At 39.8% G+C, this 18,982-nt stretch overlaps 1 protein-coding gene across 2 annotated transcripts; it reads left to right on the top strand.

Annotated features, from left to right (window-relative positions):
- Positions 1–1,165: 1,165 nt before the first annotated feature.
- Positions 1,166–18,098, top strand: sgtb (small glutamine rich tetratricopeptide repeat co-chaperone beta). 2 transcript variants are annotated; one of them, XM_041810679.1, is made up of 12 exons: positions 1,166–1,242; positions 4,644–4,757; positions 5,099–5,202; positions 9,511–9,586; positions 12,153–12,252; positions 14,383–14,487; positions 14,586–14,724; positions 14,822–14,884; positions 15,264–15,301; positions 15,389–15,472; positions 17,069–17,189; positions 17,366–18,098. In XM_041810679.1, exons 2-11 carry the CDS (start codon positions 4,658–4,660, stop codon positions 17,178–17,180), a joined length of 921 nt encoding a protein of 306 aa, XP_041666613.1. In that variant the 5' UTR covers positions 1,166–1,242; positions 4,644–4,657; the 3' UTR covers positions 17,181–17,189; positions 17,366–18,098. The 2 variants fall into 2 exon arrangements, with proteins under 2 accessions (XP_041666613.1, XP_041666612.1); XM_041810678.1 differs by having other exon boundaries at positions 17,282–18,098.
- Positions 18,099–18,982: the final 884 nt, after the last annotated feature.

Here is an 18,982-nt window from a genome sequence, read left to right as displayed (position 1 = left end):
AAATGAAAGACTAAAAATAGCTTTTGGCTATTTTCAGTGGTTCTTCCACAATTCAACTCTCAGCATCCCCACACAATTTCAGCTGAAATTGCAATTTTGATCTAGTTACAAACTGATGGTCAACTAGACCTATACTGACTGTTCTTATGGGCTATTTATCAACTCATGTCCAACTAATTCCGAAAAAGTTGGGGCACTGTGTAAAACTTAAACAAAACAGAATGCAGTGATTTGTATTTCTCATAAAGCCATATGACATATTATTCATAATAGATCATGAACAACATATCAGGTAATTGACACTGAGACATTTTACCATTTCCATTTCGGGGGAGGAATGTTGTCCCATTCTTGTCTGATAGAGGGTTCTAGGTGCTAAACAGTCTTAAGTCTTCTTTGCTGGATTTTTTATTTATGATGCTCCAAATGTTTTCCATTGGTTAAAGGTCTGGACTACAGGCAGGCCGGTTCAGCACCTGGATTCTTCTTCTATGAAGCCATGCTGTTGTGATGGACACTGTGGGTTGTTTGGCATTGTCTTGCTGAAATATGCAAGGCCATCAGATAGTACCTTTCCAGATGTGTAAGCTGCCCCCTCCATTGGCAGCAATGCAACCTCAGAAATGCAGGCCTTTAAACTGTGCACTGATAATCAGGAAGATCCCTCTGCTCTTTCATAGCATCGATGTCTCCACAAATTTAGATGCAGATTGGTGAACTTCTGCCCATCATTACCCCTGAGAAACTCTTCCTCTTAAAAATGCTCCATTTATACCCAGTCATGTTACTAATCTGATGCCATTAAACCTACTTAGCTGCAAAAGGCTGAGCTAAAGTTTTTCATAAAATGGTAAAACGTCTCAGTTTCAACACCTGATATGTTATGTTTAATTTTGAATAAAGTATAGGTTTTTGAGATTTGCAAATCATTGCATTCTGTTTGTATTTGTTTTACATAGATCACCAACTTTCTTGGAATCAAGGATGTACCACTTTGTAGATAAATTTAAACATATGGTCCGAGTGTGATCAATAACACCTACGTAATATCCATGTTAATTTTCAACTAAATAAAAACTGGCCTGGGGGTTTAGTTAGCCTTTTAAGGCACTGGTTCCTTAGCCGATTTGTTCTTAAACGTCACAGCACTGACGCATGCGCAGAGGGAGAATTGGCTGTATCAATCTGACAGAAATCCTCATGACGCGGTAGCAGGCAGCAGACAGCTGGACAAGAGCTCAGGTAGGTGGGCGGGGGAGGCTGGGGGACACCGAATAGCCCCCTTTGACACTGTCTTATTTTTAAATTAACCTCAGGGTGTTCGGGGTGAGCTGGGGTTCACCCTTCTTTCATCTCCTCCGCTGTTTTACTGCCTACGTTTTGATTGTTTTAGCCAACATCAACACTAGCTCCTCTGTACGCGAGCCTTGTTCTCTGGACGGTTAGCAAAGACGCTTTTATTAGGGGTTACAACTACCACCAGTGTCGTTTGATGTGCTGCTTCATTGCATGGTATCGAAAAATGTAAAAACCGTCATTATGGATATAAACACCTCTCGTGCACCATTATGGTATTACATCACAGCTTCTGCATCACTGCATGTGTCAACAGGAGGAGTGGCTGTGTGCTAGCCAGACCATAAGGAACATAACAACGACTGGCTCCGGCACGTGATGGAAATATGAGGGAGTGTTTGTATCCGTGGAGCATTTTCTCATGGGGTTATATTACAGTAAATACGGTGGCCTTCTTTGCACCCCGCTGCTGCACTCATAGGCTGTATTTGGAGCTGCAAATTCCATCTGCAAGCCTTTTAACAGAGCAGTGTTTTTTGTTATAAAGATGAATGATGTTTGCTGTCATCCTCCTTGGAGTTGTCTTGGAAACAGAAACAGAAACACCAGCACCCTTAATAATAGTGGCTGCTGTTGTAATAGATGAAAACAATGTTGGATAAGCCTGTAAGGAGGCCTCCAGACAAAAAACAATTTGCTGTTTTGGCTTAATGTAAGGTGTGGGATTTGTCATCAAAGGGCCCACCAAAATCAGCTACACTTGCAGGGGATCACATTTAATAAGATTGTGCACAAATTTCTCCCCAAGAGCTTCTACATAAATCACCAAAATGCACAGACTTGCTGGAAATTGTTTACTTCTGTGGTCTTATAGAAACAACCAATTTAACTTTACATCATTCAGTTTCACAGTATATCCATGGATGGCCCAGCTCATCACTGTAAATACTTAAAAAATATTAAACTAAGTCCTATGTAAGGATAAATTATACTTGAACCCATGGATTACTGAGGCAGCCCCACATTACTGCATTTTCTGCAGGTACAGCAAACAAACTTTGGTTTGCATAGCTTGCAACTAGGAAGAAACAGCTCGAGTCAAATGGTGTGTGAATTATTTTTTATTTTTTATCAGTATTGTTTATTCCTAGAGAGGAAAGATAAACACTGCTTGCACCATCAACATAGTATGACAGGGTTGTTGCATTACAGAGTGCCTAAGATGATCACATTATCAAGTTTGGTAAAAAGGCAATTGAATCATGGTTGAATCATTTTAGTGGAGGCTTTTGACTACATAAAGTAAATTAACAAACCAAGTAGATTACAGTATTTCTGCTTTTTATCTTGTCTTTTATAAGCCACCAAGAGTGTCACCTTAGCTTTGAGAGTATAACTGTGCTGTCGAAGTTTCTGGCTGTTGTGAGTTTGCAGATCTTGCACCCCTCTACTGCAAAACAGCTAACTGGTTTCCATAGTTTTGTGTCATCTATACGCCTCTCAGTCCACACAAAAGGCATTAGACTGGACTGAGAGGTAGTTAAAGAGTTCGGAACTTCCACTGGCATTAAAACTTTGCAGTTGGAGCTTCATGAATGGGTTTCCGTGCAATGCAAGCCTAACATCACCAAGTCCAATCACAAGCGTCAGACTGGAGCGAATAAAGCACACCGACACTGGACTGTGGAGCAGTGGAAATGTGTTTGTGGAGTGACCAATCACGCGTCTTTGTTCTGCAGTCAGTCTGGGTCAGGGTTTGGCATGTGCCGGGAGAACATTACTATCCTGACAGCATTGTAACTGTGAAGTTTGGTGCAGGAGGGATAACGGTATGGGGCTGTTTTTCAGGGTTTTGGGACCGGCCCCTTATCTCCAGTGAAGGGCAATCTTAATGCTTCAGCATACCAAGACATTTTCACCGAGCAGTGGCTCTGCTTCGAGCTTCATCTGGATGTCCTAGCTCCTCACCTTATCTCTAAGTCAGAGCCTGGCCACCAGCCTGAAGAATCTCAGTTTGACTGCTTGAACTCACGGTCTTATTCTTTTGTTTATTATCACCCAGAGCTCATGATCATAGGTGAGGGTTGAAAAGAAGATCAACTAATAAATTGAGAACTTTGCCTTCTGGCTCAGCTCCCTCTTCCCCATGACAACATCTGCATTACTGCCAATGCTGCACCAATCTGCCTGTTGATCTTGTGGTCTATTCAACCCTCACTCATTAACAAAATCCCAAGATCCTTCACTTGGGCAAAAGACACCTTCCCACCTGGTGGAGCAATCCACCATTTTCTGGCAGAGAACCATGGCCTCGGACTTGGTGGTGCTGACCCTCTTCCCAAGTTTGGCCGCTTTGCACTCAGCTACAGACTGTCCCAGTGCCTGCTGCAGGTCCCTAGCTGAAGAAGCCAACAGAACAGCATCATCTGCAAAAAGCAGAGATGAAACTCTGAGGTCGATGAAAATCCAAAACAGAATCGGAGATAAGGGGTAGCCCTGGCAGAGGTCAACACGCACCAGGAACTTGTCCAACTTTTTGATGCGAACACAGGTCTTACTTTGGTTATACAAGAACTAGATGGCTTGCCACAGAGGCTCTAGGACCCCATATTCCTGCAGTACCCCCACATGACCCATTGTGAGACATGGTTGTAAGCCTTCTCCAGGTTCATAAAACACATGTAGGCTGGATTTGCAAACTCCCATGCTCCCTCACGAAGCTCTGCAAGAGTAAAAAGCTGGTTCACTGTCCCACGGCCTGGGCGAATAGTTCTGAAAGTTATTTTCTGCAAATACTAGTACCCTATTTTGCATGCCTAATTTGTTGTTACTTTAAAGTTGATTAAGTCGTCAATAATTTATGTCTAAAACATTCATTTTGCTTAGTTTTCAGATGCTTCCATTATATCATAATGTCCTCTTGCTTGCTTTAATTAAAATAATTTATTACTGGAGTGTAGGGGGTTGTAGAGAGAAATTTGAACTTTTATTTGACACCAGTAAAAATCAAATTTTATAGATATCTGCTGTGATACCATGGCAACAAAACTGAGGCTTTAAGGCACCAAATATTGCACTCAATATGTTTGCCATTGATTGCTGGGTTATGCAGCAACCTGTACATCTGACAAACCCCTTTTGAGAAATACAATCTTGATGCTGTTTTCTCAAATAATATTAAACTGCAGGAATCCCATTAAGAGGCATATTAATCATTGTGTGGAATATTAATTGATGCTTTGTTATGTGAGAAGTGTCCTCTTGAGTTCTGTATTAGTATTTGCCATGCATGTATTTGTTGTGTATATTCACTGGTGTGTGGGTGCCTGTCTCCCTCTGTCTGGCAGATTTCGAGGTAAAAATGTCCGTGGAGAAGCGCCTGGCATTCTCTATTGTGCAGTTCCTACGAGATCAAACACACTGTGGTGCTTTGAATTCTGATGAGCAGGAGAGCCTCGAAGGTAGGCCAGCTCCATGTGAGCTTACATTTGGAAACCTCCTTTAGAAATACAGGACACTCTGTTATATCCTGTCCACTTCAGAATGACACTAAATGTTCTGAGTTTATGGTCCTGATGTGAAGGGAGGTGGTGTAATCATCACAGAAATAACGGCGTTATGTGCAGTGAGATCGGAGGGCTGTTTTATTGAATATGAAGGATAGTCAGGAAAGAATTTCACTCTCTGGGTGTTCAGCCTAGTTCTGACTCACCACAGAACTTCTGCTGGAGTGATTGTTTAGCTGTTAAATTGAAATCTCAGTAATGTAATTATTCTAATACATATTATTCTGTCACTACAGTTGCGATTCAGTGTTTGGAGACGACCTTTAAGATCAGCTCCAGTGACTGCCATCTTGCAGTGCCACAGCCTCTGAGAGAGATATTCCTCAACTCTCTGCTCAAGGTGGGTGATTCATGGGACATATTCTTTAAACACTGACTACACTTGGATTTTATTGCTATTTTGAAAGATGTTCAAACAATTTACAGTGAAATAAAAAATGGCATAGCTGCAAGGTAATTAATGAGTACACCTATTGTTAACCAGGCATACATTAGCAACTAATGTGTCTGGATTATGACTGAGTAACTGCTCAGTATGATGCTCCACTTTACAAAAAGGGACACACAATGTTTAAAGGGGACATATTTTACCCTTTTAAGACAAGAGGTCCTCAAAACATGCCTGTGAAGTTTGTTGCTGAAAAACACCCAGTATTTGATTTTTCTATGTCAAAAATCCCCTCTGTTTAAGCTGTGCTCAGAACGAGCTGTTTCTGTATCTACTTTAAATGCTACTTAGCTGTCTGACTCCGCCCCTAACCACGCCCCTATCAGAAAATGGTTGTGGCTCTCCTGGTCCTCGAGGATCAGGAGAGGAGGGCAAGACTTTCTTCCAAGCAGGGAGGGCCAACCGAACCTGGGGGTAGGGCTACCTCCCCACATGACATCATAAGGGGAAAATCTGAGAACAGCTTGTTTTGACACACATTTTCTGAAAGGTGGAGAAAGAGAGGGGGGACTTTTCTGGTACTTGAGGGAATTTTGGACTGGCCAGGGGCACATATTTTTGTTAGAAAAGCCTGAAAAAGTGATTTTTGCATGATATATCCCCTTTAACTGATGACTAGGTTAGCAGAGGTTAAGGCTGTTTCAGACAGGGTGCATGACATCTGCATAACTGCTGCGTCACAGCTCAGTTCTCATTTTGGTGTGCATGTCAACAAGTTGGGGCTTTCAGACTTGCATGAGTAATGTGTCTATTGTACTGAGAATCCTGAGAATTGAAAGCTGGCCTATTTTTACTGTGATTCAAATTCATCTGATGGCAAGAATTGATATAAAATGATAAATAGAGAGCCATGTTTATCCTATTTTAGCAGACATAGAAGTGTGCATCAGTGGAATATGTCACTAACAAAATAAACAGCACAAGTATACTTCCAGTTTGTGCTTTTTAAAGTTAAAACTCAGTTTGGCCTTTCTGTGAAGACACTCACCTTATTTGTCAAGTATGCTTTTATTCTGAAAATTTCCCTGGCTCAGTTAGGCTAAACAATAAACAGGACATTTGTAGGAGGATTTATAAAGGTAACGCGGTAGGGAGACACAGACTAATGCTACCCACACATAGGCTGAGTTAAATGCACATTCTCAAACAAGATCCTCTGGCATTGATCATCCCCCAGATTATTGAATCAAAATACTGGAGGCACAGTATGTCATATTTAAGGTTTCTTTTTCTTAAATTCCTTCAGCCATTTCAAGTAAAACAACTGAGATTGAAACAGGTTAATCAGGAAAGATGCAACGTTTAAGAAGTTTTACAGAAATCCATCTGCCAGTCATTATTGTAATTATTTAGCCAGGAGTACAGGCAACGGCTCTAAAAAAGCTTTGCTTACTAAGCTGGTTGTAAACTTAATAGTGACTGAAAATTGATGGAACTAAAACAAAAGACTGAAATGTTGTGTGGGACTTATCCTTTCCACATTTAAGAATCGGGATGAACTGGTGGTAACATTTTGTGTTAATATTTCACAAGCTACCTCAGTTTTTCCACATGCTGCTGTTAAACATTTGTTTCTAAATTAAAAACCTGTGACCTAACAATCTTATTAGAAAATAGACAAAGGGTAAAACATTTCTGTAAGCTAGCATGATAAACATATACGTATGAGTCCATTCTTGGTTAAAGCTTAAAACTTTCCTCTTCAGGCTTTTTAATGCCTTAGAATAAAAAAACAGCCCATTTTGGGTTTTCACTAATCACAACATAGCAAATCATCCTCAAACTTAGTGATGAACAGCATGAGGCCATAGAAATACAGTGCTTAACAAATTTATTAGACCACCACCCAAAGTAAGGTTTATGCCACAGCTGCCCTAAATTAACAGCATTGGTAATTACCAAAATCATTTTTTATGTTTCTGCAATGGCTGATACACCAATATGTAGAAGCTCATAAACCAAAATGATATTTTTAATGCTAAAATATGATTATTATTGTTATCCATGAATTTTCAAATTTACTGATTTACAAAAAAATGAAAAAATAGTAAAGCACATTATTATTTCTTGATTAATATGTCAAATTACAGTTATTTACTTGCATTCCTGAACAGAAAAATTAGTTTTAGTGGTTGAATGTAATGCGTGATTCATTTCTGACTTCTCAGAGAAGCCCAGTGAGCCGGCTAAAATTGGGGTATAAAAAGGTGAATTCAGTTTGAAATTCCTCATTCCTGTTCAAAATGGTAAAATGTCAAGAGCTCCCTGAAAATGAAGAGTCTGCATTAAAGCACTTCATGATGCTGGATGGTCTTTGAGACGAATATGACAGGTGGTCTAATAAATTTGTTAAGCACTGTATGTGGCCAAAATATCTCATTCGTCCCCTTGTGGCTGGCTGCAGTATAGCTACTTGGGATTAATCTCACTCACTTTATTTGACTCTGGCTCCCTGCTTGTCTTTCAAGGAAAAGCTGAACCTCGTACAAGTGAAGTTGATGACCCCTGTCCTATTGTCAAAGTGAGGACACCATAAAGGAGTGACACCTGAGCAGATAGGGATCTGGTGTGTTGCTCAAGTGCAGCAGGACAAGAAGACAGGAAGTGAACCAGAACCAGTATCATCAGATCTTTTGCCATAATTGAATCTGAACAGAAAGCCCTCTAGTTCCCAGCCTCAGTCCTTACAGACGAAGCAAATTTAGATAAAAAACAGTCAGCTTTATGGTATGGTGACTTCCTGAAAGCATCAGAAATGATCAGTCCATCCTTCATTCAACAAATATTTTAAAAGGTACAGAGTAAATAATTTTTGGAATAAAATGTCTGTATCAGTGTAGCTATAGAAGCAGTTTTATCAGAACTGTTGTTTATTAAAAGAAGAGTTAAGAACCGCACTGAAAGCTTTTCTCAGTGATAAATATGTTTTGATTTACCAAGTGGCTCCACTGATAGTGAACATGATACAACTGCCTGTCAAGCAAACATTATGTTAATTAGTCCCTAGGGAAATACCCGGCTATTAAATCATGTGTATTGTTGCTCGATTGGCTCCTAACAAATGTGACAGACTCTCTTCCAGTTACCAATTCAAAGTGTTTTTGAAAGCTTCTACCTGGGTGACATTTATCCCATGCCATGGATACATGTAACAGTCTATCTGGCATGTCAGGTTATCACAATATACCTATTTATCAAACTTAACACACATTAATTGCAAGTAAATCACAAGTAAATCAGTATCTTTTTCAGGGTAAAATAGGGCAGAGCCTCTGCATAACAGAACTTATGAACTACTGCTCATTCAGGGGTTGCAACAAAGAAAAAAAAGAAAATATAGCATTTCTTCTGCAGAAATTTGGAGAGGTTGATTTGCTTGGTTTATAACCTGAACACATGGCCACTTCTCCAGCCATAATTTGAATGTATAATTTGAATTGAAAACAATGCAGTGCCCTGCAGAGGAAGTAATGACTGGAGGTCATTCTGTGCTGATTCTAACCATACCATAAAGTGAAAAAGTGGCCATTGTTCTCAGAGGCATTGTCGCCAAAGCATAGCTTATTGGACATTTCTGAATGTTTTACCATGGGCAGCTGTAGCTCTGTTGTTATGAGTGTTCTTTAGCATATGTATCACAGTATCAAGGCTGCACAAACTGATTTCGATTGGTTAACAATGAATGATTATGATGCATGTACATTAACAATTCCATTATGTGCCCTTTAGTCAAATGGGTGCAAAATTGGTGCTCAGTCCAAAAGGAAAAGGTCTTATTTTTATTCCGGCTCAAAATTCATCGTGCCTACCCCCAGTTTAGGAGATGTTTTTACCGCTCTAAAACCAGTGTTTGCACCCTTCTGAAAAATCTGATATTGGTCGGGCACTACTGAAATGTTTAAACAGTGTTTAAAGCGAGATGCATGCATGTTGCATTATCCTCAGACAACACCATAAATATATCTCGCAGCATGTTTTGATCATGGCTGCACTCCAACAAGTTGTGCCAGTGCATGCTGGCTCATTGGCAGTGGTTATTGGCAGGCCTATGTAGACTGAATCCCTCTTTAATGCTATTAGTTACACCTTTTGTTCTCTGTTTACCCTTATGACAGTGTTTGCTTTACCATACAGTCACGTTTTGTTTAAAGAGGGTTCACTTGGAGGTAAATTGATGACATTTTTCTTGCGTTTATGCAGAATGACAACCTAACCGTACCAGAGACCTCGCCGTCTCCAGAAGACATCGAACGAGCAGAGCAACTGAAGAATGAAGGTAATGTTCAAACTCTGGATGTTCATTAGGACTGATGCCTCAGGATCAGTGTTTTTTCTTGGGTTTGATTCAAGCAGGATCACAAATATGAGCCTCATGAATGTTTTGGATTGAAGCACAGGGAGAACAGATGACTTTGCATGAAAACTGAGAGATGCAGCTTCAGAAATAATACTTTTTATTTATTTTGGGGCTTTTTTTGCCATTATTCAGATAGAAGAGTTGATAGAGTTGGAAACTGGGGAGGGAGAGAGGAAGCATGTGAAAGAGCCACAGGCCAGATTTGAACCTGGAATTAAACCCAAAAAAAGATTATTTTCAAGTATTATTCAGTGCACTTTGTCCTTCTATTAAATGCTTGTGCTCGGACCTTAACTCTCTTGAACTCTGCTGGTTTTGATTATGTTACTTTTTTTGTGCACAATAATGGTAGAATAATTTCATCTGTAGCCCTCAGTTTTGTTCTGTTCAGTGCTGTGCTGCAGGATATACTGTCAAGCAAAAACTGTTGTTTCACAGTAAATTATAAATATGATGTTATCCCCAAAACAGAAAGCCCTGAGGTGCATTAAAAAGGAACATGTTGTTGCTCTGCAGCTTCCTCCCCCTTCAGGATGACTTATTAATAGCTTGATTTGCAGTCCTTGGCAAAAATACAGTATTGATCTCTGAGGGTTTTAAAGCACAAAATGAATGTCTGGTATAAAAATGAAAGCACACAGCAGCCACATTTATCTTTGGGGTTCCTGATGTACTCAATAAAACATAAAAAAATACCAAAAAGGAGATAGTAAATTCTTACAGCCTGATGTTTTCCGCCACATTGGATTTCATGAATTGCAGTGTCAATCTCATCCACTAAAACTATGACCAAAAATGTAAGCCAATGAGGAAGACGAGATTAAGCCTAAGTACAAATAGATCTTTGGTGATAAAAACTTAAAAAAAAAGGAAGTTAGTTTTCATCACAGAAGAAAATGCCAGTGCTAGACTGTTCGACCTTCAAAATCCAAAACTCAAGGAGAGATTGTGTAAAAAGCATTTAAGGTATGCCAGTATTTTCTTCATTGTATTTTTAAAAACATTTAAGTACTACTAAATCAATAATGTAAATGTGTTTTGTATTTATATTAGTTTTATAATATGGCTTGTAAGTTCAAAGAAAATATTTCAATCATGAACATGCTCATCATACATTTTACCATTTTATTGCAAAATGGATGAACAGTTTTACTTGGCAGGGATGGCTCTGCTCAGAAGATACATCCTAGGTTAGTCAAGCAGCATGTTTTGACTTTCCAGGGAAGGCTCAGCTCAGAAATCAGTTCAAAGCAATGAACACATAGTAGCATAAATCAGTGGTTCTCAACTGGTGGGATGGGACCCAAAAGTGGGCCGCGGGGCAGTTTTCAGTGGGTCCCAACTAGGTGTCTGTAAAAAAATATAGTGTCAAAAGTCCAGAAGTCCTTATATTTCACCGTTTTACTGTGAAATTAGGTACATTTAAATATTTGATCAATATTTCAACTAATTTATCTCCTCTTCTTGCAATGGAAAAAACTACTTTCCCATGATAATGACGGAATTTCACAAGATCTCTGGAAAATCTGCAAAAATTTACACATAATGATGGGGAAAGAAGGGATAAAACTTGTCAGTTTTGGCCCCTTCTCTTTTTCAAATCATGTATTTTGGTCAAATCATGCTCAAAACTGCAACATATTCAGTTGACTACACATGAACTGTTGAATCCTTCTTTTTTTTTTTTTTTTTTTTAACTTGGGTCCAGTTTGTTGTAAGCCAGACTGGTGGGTCTTGAGGCTGGATCAGTTGAGAACCACTGGCATAAATTACAATATGAGGTTGCAACAAACTCTGTGCTATGAAGGAGGAGGCTGGGGTGGAGGAGGTTAAGTTTTGCAGGCAGCAGCCTTAATGCAAGCAGGGATTAGTGAGAAGTACATCAGATTTAAATACACATCTGTGTTGAGAGAAAGAGCTGTGACTGGCTGTAGGAGCTGGGAGGAGATAATTGGGCTGTCAGGGGATCACAGATGGGCTTTACTTAAAGTAAAGCCTAAAATGTAAGGACTTTTTATCAACTAAATCTGGACTCAAATGTTTTTGAGTATAAATATAACTAAAATTTGACCCAAACTGAATTTAGAATAGCTTCCAAATTAGCACTTGTCAGATCTGCCAAGGTACACTGATCCCAGGAGAGGCTCCAAGCTAAGACCATTATTAAGAGGGGATCAAGGCACCTTGCTAGAAAGCGCAATACTGGGGGCTACCAGGGCTATTTGGCTATCTCACCCAGAACTTGGGGGAGAGCTTGGTTGCATGTGTCTGGTGGCCTAGCTACTCTCCTTTGGACTCGGTCTTGTTCAACCTGAAAGAGTTACACAGAGCCCCCAGCGTGTGGACCCACCTGCAGGGATGTGGGTGGGGGATTTAGATATAGGGTATACCATGATAATGAATAACCAGGATAATGAAATGAAAGATTTAACTGCTACTGTGGCCATGTTCTTTAACCCTCACTTGTATTTGTTCATATTTTCAGGGAACAATCACATGAAGGAAGAGAACTACAGATGTGCAGTGGAGTGCTACACAAAGGCCATTGATCTGGACCTGAGAAATGCTGTGTACTATTGCAACAGGTATTTACAACTGCATGCAATATAACTTCATATCAATGTTTTGAATTTTTCTTTTGTATTTTTTTGTTATGATTGTTGAACTTTTAAAAAGCAGAGTGGTTATGGAGCTAGTAGATTATGCTCAGTTGTTAGAAACCCTTCAGCAGACATCGTCTGTCACTTTGATGTTTATGTTTTATTTATTAGGTTGAATTTTATTGAATCAGTAAAACCTCATTGAGACTAAGAGTCTCATTACAAGAGTTTCTTAGCCAAGACGAGCACAGATGGCAAAAGGAAGTCTTGTGGCTGAGTCACAGAGCAAAGACTGTACCAGCATTTTTCACATTAATAAATTCACACAAGTAGGATGGAAGCAGGTTTATTATAGCCTTATAAATAAGGAAATGCCAATGGTTTTGTCTCTGAGTTGCCAGTGAAGGTCAACCAACTCAGTCACAGAATACAATGATGAGTTAAGGACTTCAGATTTGTTATAACCCTCTGTGGCCTGTGGTATACAGTATCCAAGGATTTAAGGCATTGGGAAAATGTATGCATATGCAACTCTAATTCCAAAAAAGGTTAGGAAATGCAATGAGTGTCAAATCATATAAACCCTTGTTTTATTCACAATAGAACATAAACAACATATCCAATGTTGAAACTGAGACATTTTACTATTTCATGAAAATTATTTGCTCATTTTGAATTTGATGGACGCAACATATCTCAAAAAAGTAGAGACATGGCCATGTTTACCTCATGTCAGAGTAGCCATGTGTAGCATTCCCTCTTCTTTTAACAATAGTCTGTAAACGTCTTGGAAGCGAGGAGACCAGTTGCTGGAGTTTTGTGGGAGGAATGTTGTCCCATTTTTGTCCGATGTTAGATTCTAGCTGCTCAACAGTCTTGGGTCTTCTTTGCCGGATTTTTGTTTCATGATACTCCAAATGTTTTCTATAGGTGAAAGGTCAGTTTAGCACCTGCACTCTTCTACTGTGAAGCCATGCTGTTGTTATGGATGCAGTGATTTAGCTGAAATATGCAAAGCCATCCCTGAAAGAGTTGTTGTCTGGATGAGTTGCTCTAAAACCCACGCCATAAGCACTAATGCAACCCCATACCATCAGAGATGCAAGCTTTTGAACTGATAACAAGCTGAATGGCCCCTCTTCTCTTTAGACACAGTGTCTGTTGTTTCCCAAAAAGAATTTCAAATTTTCATTCATCTGGCCACAGAACAGTTTTCCATTTTTCCAATCCATTTAAACGAGCTTTGGCCTAGGAAACAGGGCAATGTTTCTGGATCGTGTTTATGCGTGATACAGCTTTAACTTGCATTTGTTGATAGCACAGCAAACTGGTTTGACTGTGTATGATTTCGGTAAGTGTTCCTCAGCCCATGCAGTGATTTAAAAACAGAATCATGTCTGTTTTTAATGCAGCACCACCTGAGGGCTCAAAGATCACTAGCATTGAGTACTGGCCCTTGTGCACAGATTTTTCTCTAGATTCTCTGAATCTTTTGATGATATTAAGGACTGTAGATAGTGGACTTTTTAAAGTCTTTGCATTTCTTTGCTGAGGAACATTTTTCTGACATTTGAACATTTTTAGACATTTTTATGGGGATTGGCGAACCTCCACCCATCTTTAACTTTCAGAGATTCTGCCTGTCTAAAATGCTCTTTTTATACCCAGTCGTGCTACTGACCTGTTGCCAATCAACCTACATAGTTGTTAAATGTTCCTCCAGCTGTTGTTCTCCTGCAAATCATTGCATTCTGTTTTCATTTACATTTTCAAAAGGTTTTTACAAAGGTTTTTTTGGAACTGGGGTTGTATCTTGCTTTTACTCACCATGTTTCTTGTTTAAATCTTGTTTGCACCAAGAGTAACCTCTTTTGTAGTTTGAGCACTGCGGTCCCTTTATCCTTTTATGTCCTGTGCTGTTGACTGTGTGGCTGGAGGCTGACTTAGTCACTTAAAAGCAAATCTGCCTACAGGGATAAACTAAGTTGCCTTCCTTTTCCTTAATGAGCTTGTTTTTAACAGTGGGAGGAAGCTGGAGTAAGGCATAAAAAGCCAAATAAATGTGTATTTTGAATAAAAAAGGTAACAATTGGGCCTTGATGTCACACTCTACAGAGCTGCAGCTCACAGTAAACTTGGAAACTACACAGAGGCGACTGGTGACTGTGAGAGAGCCATCGGGATTGATCCGTCCTACAGCAAAGCATACGGGAGGATGGGGTGAGTCAGCCAAAAATAGTGTCCTTTTTTCTCCTCCTCTCTGTTGCACTTCAAAGTCTGTCAAAAACGATGTCTTTCTCTTTAATGTGTGGCTCCAGACTGGCTTTGACAGCGATGAACAAGTATCCAGAGGCCATTACCTACTTCAAAAAGGCGCTGGTGCTAGACCCTGAGAACGACACCTACAAATCCAACCTGAAGATCGCAGAGCAGAAGCAGAAAGAGGCGACCAGCCCAGTATGTCAGAATGCAAAAGCACAATATATGTTGCTTTTTAGCTGAAATTTATGATGCAGCTGTTATTTGACCCTTTTTGTGTGAATTTGTTCCACAGATAGCAGCTGGACTGGGATTTGACATGGCGAGCTTAATCAACAACCCGGCCTTCATCAGCATGGTAATATTTAAACACAACAAACTCTCCATTTGTGCTACAGACAGGTGCCTTATGCTTGTTTACTCTCTGGCAAGGTTAGAGCAGATATTTTGCCTAATGAGCCCCGTGAGTGACAGTTAGGCTGTTAATCAGCTGAGTTATTGTGGAGCGGAGAGGACCTCGACTCAGCGCGGAGAGTCTGGACTTGTTAAACGATGACACATGGGAATGTCTGCCAGGCCCAGAACGCTCCTACAAGCATGCCTGAGTTTTATTACAGCAACAATGTCAAAATATATCTAAATCACACAGCTGTGTGTATTTAGGGCCGGCCACAATGAATTATAACCAAACAGGCCATGTAGGTAGAAATAAATCTCCTTTTGTTTTCTATTTACAGGCTGCCAGTGTGATGCAGAACCAACAAGTACAACAGCTGTGAGTGTCAACATGAACTCATTGTATTTAGGGCTGTTTGTTTTGATGCATGCTTCACTGACTGCTGCCATGTCACCATGTTTTCAGTATGTCAGGGATGATGTCAAATGCAGTCGGGGGTCCGGCAGCAGGAGTGGGAGGACTGTCAGACATTTCCAGTTTGATTGAAGCGTAAGTACACTCACTCAAGAGTCAAGAATCAAAGTTGTTGGTCATGGTTTTTCATGGACCCTGGATCAGTGGCAGCTGGTGTTTTACTCTCCATTGAGGTGTAATTTAATTTATAGATGGACCAGGTTGTTCATTTTAGCTTCTTACCCACTTCCTATAAAAATATTCACCCCATTGGATGTTTTACCCATTTGTTGATTTCATAAATCAATCATGGCCCATATAATTTGGCTAAAAAACAAAGTCTGTGTAAATATCCACCTTCTCTAAAGTGACTGACCTGATTCAGCAGAGGTCCAACAAATTGGTGCAAGTAGTTTATGTCTCAAGTGATTGTAGTCTGAAGACACCTGAATCTGGAAGCTCCAGTCAACAGTAAATCAGTATTCCTGGCTACCATTACACTATGAGGACAAAAGAACACTCCAAGCAACTCAGAGAAAAGGTTATTGAAAAATGTAGGTCAGGGGATGATACACAAAAAATCCAAGGCACTGAACATCCTCTGGAAATCAGTTAATTACATTATCAAGAAATAGATGAAATGTGGCACATGTGTAAATCTGCCTAGATCAGGCCGTCCTCACAAACTGACTGACCGTGCAAGAAGGAGAGTAGTGAGAGAGGCCACCAAGACACCTACAACTACTCTGAAGGAGTTCCAAGCTTCAGCAGCTGAGATGGGAGAGACTCTGCAGACTACAACTGTTGCCCAGCTTCTGAAAGCCACTGTTGAAGAAAACTCAAATTCACCGAAAGGCATGCGGAAGACTCCACAGTCAAATAGATGAAAGTTCTTTGGTCTGATGAGACACTGCACATCATCACAAACGCACCATCCCCACTGTGAAGCACAGTGGTGGCAGCATCATGCTGTGGGGGTCCTTCTCAGTAGCCGGCCCTGGAAGGTGTGTAAAGGTAGAGGGTGAAATGAATGTGGTTAAATAAAGGAAAATCCTGCAGCAAAATCTCATTCATGCTGCAAGAGAACTACGGCTTGGGCGAAGACTTTTTTTTCCAGCAATACAATGACCCAGAACATACAGTGAAAGCTACACAGAAATGTCTTAAATGTTCTGAAGTAGTTGAGTCAAATTAGAGAGCTCAGTGCCAAAGCTTTAGGATAGAGATTCAAATCAGGCCAATGCCCACTTCTTTTTTACCAAGCTTTAGGCAGTAGCAATTCCCTAGTGTATGCCAGGTTTCTCCTACAATCCATGGCATTTAAGAAATATTTGTATATTTATAGTTTTAAGCTGCTATGTGTTGAAGACTTCTTGCATCTCTGCCATCCACTTTTGCATTAATACACAGCTTTAAAGCCTCTTAAAATGTTCCTGCATCAGTTGAGGTGATGGAGATGTGCTGAAACAATGGGTACAATTTCTATGACAGCTGACGTCTCAGACCTGCAAACACACATGTAGAGAAATAGTCTTTTTGTTTCTTATTTAGCATCATCTTTATGAGGAGATAGAGTCAGTCTCTCCAGGGGAATGCTTGATATTTTTCTGTTTATTAAAAACAATCTTTCTGCTGCTATTGTGGTAAAAAACAATTTAGCAGTTAAACAGAGTTATGTAATGTCTCTTTCAGGGGACAGCAGTTTGCCCAGCAGATCCAGCAGCAGAACCCAGAGCTGATCGAGCAGCTGAGGAACCACATCCGGAGCCGCTCGTTCAGTGGCAGCGCAGAGGAGCACTCATGATCTACATCGGTAATTTCCTTTTAAAAAACTAGACCCTAACAGCAGAGTTTATCTTAATTTTCAACTGATATGTATAGTTAACAGGCATTTTTTCATTTCAGTGTCATATTTTTTCAAGAAAGGGCAACCATATGGCGCGATAACAATCTCTACACCCATTTCTTAATGTCAAATCCCCGGCACAGCTGGACAGAAGAGACAAGGATGGGGTTGAAGGCACTTTACTGTGACTAAAGGCCCTGTAGGTGAGAAAAGAGGGCCTGGAGAGCGGACCACGACATGAAGCATCCCCACACATCTAGGGAAAAACATCTTTGTTACCACGTTTATATCAAGAGCCAAGAACGCATCGAGAAGCTTTTCCATCCTGCAAAGATTGTGTTTTATATGTGCTGAACATCTCTTCATGTTAGGAGTGAAGGATCCGTCTGTGTAGTTACGATGAGGGTTTCTGGAAGGAATGTACTTTTACAGCAATGCAGGGAACATTTCAGCTTTTTCTCATTGAATATCCATAAAACATCAGGTTTACCTTGTTTATACTGCATCGGTTATTTTTGTAGAAATGAAACACTCCACTTGTCCATGCGGGTGATAAAAGATCATTGAATATTTGTACACGTAGGACTCACCTCACTGCTTTTAATGAGAACTACGACAGTTTTAATTCAGACTACAGTTTAATTGTACAGCAGTGTTTGCAGCCTGCATTATGTTATTGCACTTTAGAGAAAAACAACTAAATGTCCCCCTTTAAGAATATTTATTGTTCATTAACTGCTAACAGAATATTCAGATTGTTCATTTTGCATGCTCTTAAATCTGGTATTTGAGATCAGATGCTTTATGAAACAAATAGGTATGCTAAGGCGGCACAATGTTTTGTCTAAAACATGTCAATAAATGTCTTGAAATTTACACACTTCTCATTGCTTTTCTTGAATTTTTGCTTCTGTGTACCAAGGTGTTCAGGACTTTTTCTTTTTAAAGTTAAGAGTCAAGAAACAGTTGTAAGGAAGTATACTGCATTCACATGTGAAAAGAAACATTTTCACTGTTTTCTGAGTTAATGACAGCATTTCTTCAATATTATAGATAGTGATATCCTTAGTTCAGAAAGCAGAGGATTTTTTTCTGGTGTGAATTTAATATGCTTCTTGATATCTGATCCCCAAACAAAATTGTAAGCCATCCTTTAAAAATTACATTTTTTTTTAAATATTTACCAAGTGCTGTTAGAGTAAGTAATTTTTAACACATTATTTTACTTTGCACACAGAAACAAAATTATTTCACAAAGAAAAAAAAACTACCAGGTTCTAAATTATAATCCCCTCTTGAGCTAATAGTCAACAGTGTCTTCTTTTTTCTGGATAACAGCCTGCAGTCATTTGTTGTGGTTTTCAACAAGTCTCTGACACGTCTCCTGAGGAATCCCAGCCAATTCTTCTTTGGCAAATCTCTCAAGATCCTTCAGATTTGATGGTCTTCTGGCATGGACCTTGGTGTTCAGTTAAGTCAGGGCTTTATTCAGACCAGTCAGTAAGCTTACTTTGTCTTGTGGAGGTAGTTCTTCCAGGAGCCACGTATGTTCTGGGTTGTTTTGTGTTGGAAGACAAAGCGACACCCAGAACATTTTGCTGCTGACTGCTTCAAGTTATCTTCACATATCCTTCTTTCTTCATAATTCCTTCCACATTTATGAGATTCCCAGTTCCAGACACACAGCATAATACTCCCACTGCCGTGTTTTAATGTTGGGATGGTGTTTTTTGGGTGATATCCAAAAAACATCACTAGCG

The sequence above is a fragment of the Cheilinus undulatus genome, linkage group 17, assembly GCF_018320785.1.
Source record: "Cheilinus undulatus linkage group 17, ASM1832078v1, whole genome shotgun sequence".
Lineage (NCBI taxonomy): Eukaryota > Metazoa > Chordata > Actinopteri > Labriformes > Labridae > Cheilinus > Cheilinus undulatus.
This window is presented reverse-complemented; position numbering and strand designations above follow the sequence as displayed.